This window comes from Tupaia chinensis, unplaced genomic scaffold, assembly GCF_000334495.1.
Source record: "Tupaia chinensis unplaced genomic scaffold, TupChi_1.0 Scaffold000054_1, whole genome shotgun sequence".
In the NCBI taxonomy this organism is placed as follows: Eukaryota; Metazoa; Chordata; class Mammalia; order Scandentia; family Tupaiidae; genus Tupaia; species Tupaia belangeri.
The window spans coordinates 7,085,156-7,092,105 of record NW_006159512.1 but is presented as its reverse complement, the minus strand read 5'-3'; the positions used below and the strand labels follow the sequence as shown (position 1 = coordinate 7,092,105).

At 46.7% G+C, this 6,950-nt stretch overlaps 2 protein-coding genes across 2 annotated transcripts in view; one reads left to right on the top strand and one right to left on the bottom strand.

The window, feature by feature from the left end:
• The window catches only part of HSP90B1 (heat shock protein 90 beta family member 1), a 19,118-nt gene extending 14,561 nt beyond the window's left edge, over positions 1–4,557 (bottom strand). The window contains exons 1-5 of the mRNA XM_006141412.3: positions 4,389–4,557; positions 3,339–3,441; positions 2,664–2,805; positions 2,029–2,145; positions 737–1,068 (exon numbers count right to left, since the gene is read on the bottom strand). Coding sequence (XP_006141474.1) covers positions 737–1,068; positions 2,029–2,145; positions 2,664–2,805; positions 3,339–3,441; positions 4,389–4,437 — 743 coding nt within the window. The 5' untranslated portion in view covers positions 4,438–4,557. The remainder of the gene's footprint in view (positions 1–736; positions 1,069–2,028; positions 2,146–2,663; positions 2,806–3,338; positions 3,442–4,388) is intronic.
• A 1,770-nt stretch (positions 4,558–6,327) lies between these two features.
• Positions 6,328–6,950, top strand: part of LOC102494956 (putative tetratricopeptide repeat protein 41) — a 79,960-nt gene continuing 79,337 nt past the window's right edge. The window contains 1 exon segment of the mRNA XM_014591814.1: positions 6,328–6,402. The gene's annotated coding sequence lies outside the window, so the exon portion shown is untranslated.

Here is a 6,950-nt window from a genome sequence, read left to right as displayed (position 1 = left end):
ACAGAGAGACAGAAAGCGAGAAATCACCACCCAGGGGGGATGGTCATGCCGCAATCCCTTCTCCTCCATTCTCCTCTCAGGATCTTGGGCATGCACGCACACGCGCCCAGCGTGAGTTTTAAGCCACCGGGTCCGGGACGCGAACCATGGTCGACTACATGAGAGTCCAACAACATAGCCATTACGCTAACTGCTGGTTCCCCAGAATCTTCTAAAAAGTTAATCAGAAACCCTTATCAGTAAGGGTCACCGACTGAGGGCATCCCTGGGAACATGCTGTGCCTCTCTGCCTGTATCCATGATGCTTTGCACACTTACAGCTTTCTTTCCTTTTCCTTCCCTGTCCCTTTCCTTCCCCTTCCCTCCTTACAGATAAGATCTCGCCCATATTGCCATCCTCCTGCCTCAGCCTCCCGAGTTGCTGGGCTTCCTGGAGAAGCCATTGCTCCTAACTACTGATACTTTTCTAGCCTCCACACTGACCAGGCTGCCTCTGTGCTGTGATCTGCATTCTCCCTGGGAGAGCTGACACCTATTTATGACCTCATGTACAGTGGTGATTATAACACCCCACGCTTGGCCCTTTGCAAGTCTCAGATAATTCTTCGGGTGGCAATTTTCTCATTTTATAGGCATGGAAATTAAGGTCCAGGGTAAGCCATCTGCTCAGAGAGTGTGAACTGGAAAGTTGTGATCCTCACTCCATTAACTCTTATTAGGGATCAGTAATACTCACGTAATTGTTGTTCCCCGTCCCAGAGTGTTTCCTCTTGGGTCAGCAATTACAGAAAATTCATTGGAGTCGGATTCCCAGATGTGCTGGGTATCGTTGTTGTGCTTCGACGTGACAATAACCTTATCTGCCACAAGGAAGGCAGAATAGAAGCCAACACCAAACTGGCCAATCAGTTCAGAAGTTGACTGGCCATCTTCTTGTGCCTCAGTCATTTTGTTTAAGAACTCGCTTGTTCCAGATTTGGCTATGGTGCCGAGATTTTTAACCAGTTCTTCTCTGGTCATTCCTACACCTGTGTCTGTGACATGCAGCAGGTTCTTCTCCTTGTCACACTAGAAACGAGATAAGAAATGCATAGTTAAGTTTACTTAATATTCCTCTCATGCCAAGTGAACGATGGATGGGCTGTGTGCCGGAACTACCAACTTTGGGCCACAGAGTTCCCTATAGGAAACCATATGGAGACAACTTCCTCTCCAGGGCACTTTAAGGCCTTTTTGGAGCATACATGCCGATTTTAAAGCTCAGTGTATTTCAGAAAGCACGGATATTAAGATGGGAAGACTGGTCTCAACGTCAAAGGATAGAATGACCTCAATAAAGCCAGTTGTGTTACCTGTACCTTTGACAGAAAACAAAATGACCCTAAACTTGAATGATTCCTGTATGTGGACTCAGTGGTGATAATTAATGTCCTTCACTCAATATTCTTGGCTCTCTACTTTCCAGGGCACAGTAGGATTTTACTTAGGGCTGGGTGAGGCCAAGTGACTAGTTCTAGCCAACAAGTTACAGGCAGAATCAAGACTGGGGCTTGGTGTGGCATTCAGGCTAAGCCTTTAATTGGTGTGAGACCCTCCAAGCGCGCTCTGCACCATGGCAACCAGCTACACTCCAGATGGCTGTTCAATCAGCCTGTGTCCTGGTGTGAGGATGAAGCAGAGCAAACACCACAGGGATTTTGGCAAACTTTCTGCAGAGGGGCAGCTAGTAAACATTTTAGGCTTTGTGAGCCAGATGGTCCCCATCACAACAACTCAACTCTGCTGTTGTAGCACAAAAACCGTCATTTATAACACACAAATGGGCATGGCTGTGTTCCAATAAAACTTTACAAGAACAGGCAAAGACAGCTCTGGCCCACAAGTCAAAGTTTGCAGACTCCCGGGTTAATTACAGAAATTTGGGTGGTACTTGTCTCTACAGCATAACCAATCTAGCTTGACTGATATAGGTTCCGGATCTTTAAGGGTTCCTTTGGACTTAAACAAAAAAAAGTGTCTTAAGCTCACCTTAATTTTGACAGTTAATTCCTCATTTCCAGAAAGAGCATTTTCATCTGTCAATGATATTAACCTTATCTTATCCAAAGCATCAGAAGCATTTGAAATCAGTTCTCTCAGGAAAATCTAAATGGAAGCCAAATATAACAGACTACATTAGACTCAAGATACATAAGACATTGAATTTAATGTAAAATCCATTTTATTTCTCCTCTGCACTTTGGGAAACCACTCATGAATACGACTTCTTAGGCTATAAGGGTGGCTTTATTATTGGTTATAGTAGGTTATGGCTGCTTGCTCAAAAGACTGGACTGTAATAGCCATAAAGGATACCTAAACTAGTTAAAAGTAGCAACACTGTCCTCTCACCCCGGGATCCTCAGGTATGCAATATGTGAAGCTTAGTCTGACCACTTTTGAGACTCAATGATTTGGCAGGTCATACTGGGAGGGGTAAAGAAAAAGGGAAAATGTCTAACACCACCCCCCTGGGTAGCTAGTAGTAGTTTTTGGTATACACTGGGTATATTTAAATCTTGCTAACAACTTAAGTGAAATTACAATGTTACTAAAATTTACTATGAAAGTAAACAAAGGTGCCACCATACAGAGATGAAACAACCTAACCACATGTTGCTTACCTCTTTATTTTTATATAGTGAGTTGATGATAAGTTTCATCATCCTGTTAACCTCCGCTTGGAAGGCAAACTTTTCAGATTTCTCTCTAAGTTCTCTTATTTGTGATGCATTTAATCCATCCAACTGAATAGCTTCTTCCTCTCTAAGAAAATCAGGTAGATAAGCAAACATTGCACTGCTTAATTGGCAGTATTTAAAATTGCCAGAAAAACAAACCTAACTTTTGCTTTATATTCATTTATACTCCGTAGTAAGGATCTCAAATTTAAGTCCTAAGAAACCAAATTTTAAAACTGCTCAAACAGCAGAAATCCCACTTTAAAAAATTACTAAATATGCACATTTAAGGAATATACAAAACCAACTGAAAGTCTTTTCTAAAGTCTTAGGAGGTTTATGATGCTAGTATTCTGCAATATGGTTATCCAAACAGTTTTTTGAATTCATTCAATCTTCATAATTCATTCATGAGCACGTTAGGGAGTTAAGAGACAATTACGCACATAACTGGCCACCTCTAACATTTTCTGACCATTTTTGGGGGGCATTTAAGCAAGGGGTGGGGAAGATGGAGGTCACAATTTATCTGGACTCTTGGGGAGGATACACAATAGAAGCTGCTGCAACCCACAGTATTCACAGGGCTTATCTGTATTGCTTTAAATGAACACAAACCTCTGGACTACTTCATCATCTGTCCTGGAGCCTTCTCTACTTTTACCCAGATCCTCTTCTACTGTACCATCCACATCGACTTCATCGTCAGCTCTGACTGACCCTGAAGAAAGACGCAACACCAGAAAACTCTTAAACACAGTTTGCAGACTTATCCGAAGGAACTATGTCCAAACAGGGCAAGTATAGGAGTTGCAAAACTGAGCTAGTAAATACGGCGAGATGGAGGGAAGAACGGACCTGCTGGTTTAAATATCCAATGTAAATCCAAGTCAGCAGATTCCTTATTTAAGTTCAGATGCTAAGGTCCTCCAGAAGATTATGAAATACCAAGGCAGTTGCCGCCTCTAAAGAGTTACCTTCCGATCCTTTATAAATAACGTTTAGCAGACTGATGCCAGGCCCCTTCTACACCCACACGTGTTGCGCGCAGGCCAAGGCAAGGCCTCCAAACTGACCAAGCCCAAACTTGGGCCTTCTTTGATCACAGGTCAGAATACAAATACGATTTGTACAACCTTTGGCGAGGGGAACGGAAATTGGGCCCGTGGGCTGGAGAAGGGGAAGAGAAGTTAAGGACGGAGCTCGAGCAAAACTAAATCAAACAAGCAGACACTGCCATTCCGCTGGCCCAAGGCCCACGCTCGGAAGACCGGCATCTGGGAAAAGAACCGCTTTGCTCGCGAGATGTCGGAAAGCGGGGGGCGGGGGTCCTCAAACTCCGGTGGCCAAAGGTTGCGGCGGCTGGCAAAGTCCTCCGGGAGGGTCACCCGCAAGGCTCCCGAGGGGAGCCTTGACAAGCCCCATCCGAGGTGGCTCTCATCTCCGGGCGCGGTACTATTAGAGCTGCAGGAAATTCAAATGTTTCCTCTATTCCCTCCAGAGGAAAAGGGTATAGGTAGTCCCCTAAGACTCTTTCGAGGAAAGGGCATGGCTTCCTTAGCTCACCGCACGCGCTGGTGTCCCCCTCCCCGGCTCAACGCCCCCAGAACCTTCGAGAAGCGGTCGCGCTTGAAAAGGGGGGTCGTCCACTCCTCCAGGATCACTCACCGAAGGTCAGCAGGACGCAGCAGAGGCCCAGCACCCACAGGGCCCTCATGGCGCGCGGCCGGTGAGTCTCAAGTCCCTTTTGATCGCAGGAGCCGCCTCCACCCCCCACCCCTGGGCTCGGAAGCTCACACCTCAAGCCGCGCGGTCCGCCCACTACAGCTCAAGCAGGTCGGGCCGCTTTTCACCCCCACTTCTCGTGGGCGGGGGACGGGAAACACAAACCCACCAATCGTGCCGCACCACGCACCCACTGTACCCAATGGAGACTCGTGGGGGGGATCGCAGTCCACCAATCGGAGCTGTCCAGGTGCGGAGCCCGTTGCCCGAAGCGTGGCTCCGTCCGATTGGTCATGCGCAGCAGCTTTTCTCCAATCATAAGGCTCCGCGGGCCCCTCACTCGCCGGACCGCCTCTTTGCCTGGGAAGCCTAGGCCACTCAGGGAAACTGTCCAATGAACGTACGCGCAGAACACGTTCATTCTTTTCCAGAGGTCTCGACAAAATACTTCCGGATCCCAGAGCGCGTTTATTCCGTGACCAAGGGAAACGGTAGCTATGGTAACGCATTCTTCACCCTTTCCCTTCTACTCCTTAGGGTCACGTTGGGAGTGATTCTAGTTAGCCTTTCGCAGTCATTTCCTACTTAGCCGTGCCTCTTGGAAGAGAGAAACGCGCGAGAGGTTGAAAATCTCTCAGAGCGCTTTTGGATGAGGTGGTGAGAAACTACCGTTCCCGGCATGCAGAGTACCCGGGGTCACACTATTGGATGCTGGGAAGCGTAGTCTTTAGCCTTGCCAGTGGCTGGGGGGTTTGGCCCTTTCTTTCGTATTTTCCCAGCGCGTGTTTGAGAGAAGTCTGTCCTTCGTGTTTTAGAATTTACACCTTGTTCTGATCGTAGGAGAGATCTGTGCCTACTCCAGGGCTTTCCAGTGTACACAGCTTGTATCAACAGGCCTGGGAAGCGGGTTGCCTGGCCTTGGCCACCCCGGGTTGTAGGGGTCGGCCTCTGATCTGGGCTCCACCTTTGGCTCCTGAACACGCATTTCCGAATTTGGCTTTTTACGTCGCACTAGGACAACCTGGCTGCTCCCCTCCTCTGTTGCGCGTCCCGAGGCTGAAACCATCAGGCTACCCTAATTTGGTTTCCAGTAGAGGGTGGTGGGCTTTCTGTTTTGGTCCCCTTGCGGGACATCACGAGCAACTTCTACTCCCCCATGAAGTACAAAGGCTCTGACCAGGCGTCCATAGAGCTCCTGTTGTGAGTCAGGTGGAAAACGTGGGGTAAAGTCCGGCCCAGCACAAAAAAGGAAACTCTTAGTTTAACGAGCGCAAGAGGATACACCTGCAGATGTTTGAAAGCAAAACCTGCAGCGCGATTGCAGCTTTGTAGCAGTAGAAATACTCTGCCTGCTGTTCAGGAAGACACAAGAAACCCCAGGTGTCTTTCCTGGGAGGGAAGTACCTCACACCTCGCTTGTGCCTTTGGAAATGTTTTCTAAGTCCTTGTTTCTGAGGGTCTTTATGTAACCCCACTCCAACCAGAGCCCCCATCTCCAACATATACACCCCCTTCCTTATCGCTTCCTCCAGCATAATTATTTTCAGATCATCATCCGAATTCCTGAATACAAGCTTTTCAGTGACAGTCCGTCAGAGCTTTTCAACTTCCCTTATTTAGGGCTGCCGATCTTGATTCTGTGGTTGGCCTTTGCACACAGTGGTGGTGCCTAATTTACATCTGCCGAATTTACCTATGCTTGTTATTAGTAAGCAAAGGGTAGCTTACAACCATGCTTTGTGTTTCTGAGCTTGCAATTTAAGACTGTACTACAGGTGTGCATTACTTCAGAAGTCTCAATCACATTTTTGTATGTTTTAACTCGTTTCTTTTTTGTTTTTAGGAAAAGATGAATTCCTTCTCTTTTTTGTATTTCACAGCTCAACTTTCTCACCATTGTCTCTGGTTCTGAACAAGTGAGCTAACGGTTCTGAAATTGCAAATATCATCATAACCGGTCAGTGGTGGGTAATTCATGCTGCACCTGGAGGGAACCGAGAATGAGATATGCCCTACAAGATAGAGTGGCTGCTTGTGGGTAGACGTTTTTGCAGATAATGGTGGGATTCATAAAACACAAGACAGTATGCTGGCAGAAGGTGGCTGGCCATCTTTTGACTCAGCTCTGTCTCTTTAAGACAGAGCCTTGGATTGAGCACCTTTTCTAGGGTTCCCAGCCTTGCTTTTCTCCAGCATTTTCTTCACCCCTTTTGACTGTTAACCCATTTGTAAGCCCATTTCCATCTTAGCCTTGCTCCCCCAGAACTGATAGCCCAGGAGGCTATTAAGCTTCCCATCTTCAGATCTGGCTCCCTTGCTTCCTAATTTTAGTTTTTCGCTTTCACACTATATATTTGCATGGACATTACTAGATATAGCTGTGTTTTCCGGTGTTGTGATTAAGCTTTTTTTTGAACATAGTTAATGCCACTAGATCATACTCTTATCTTGTAGTTAAACTTGGAAGGTGAAACCATTTGAAAAAAGAGGTGCAGATATGGTGCA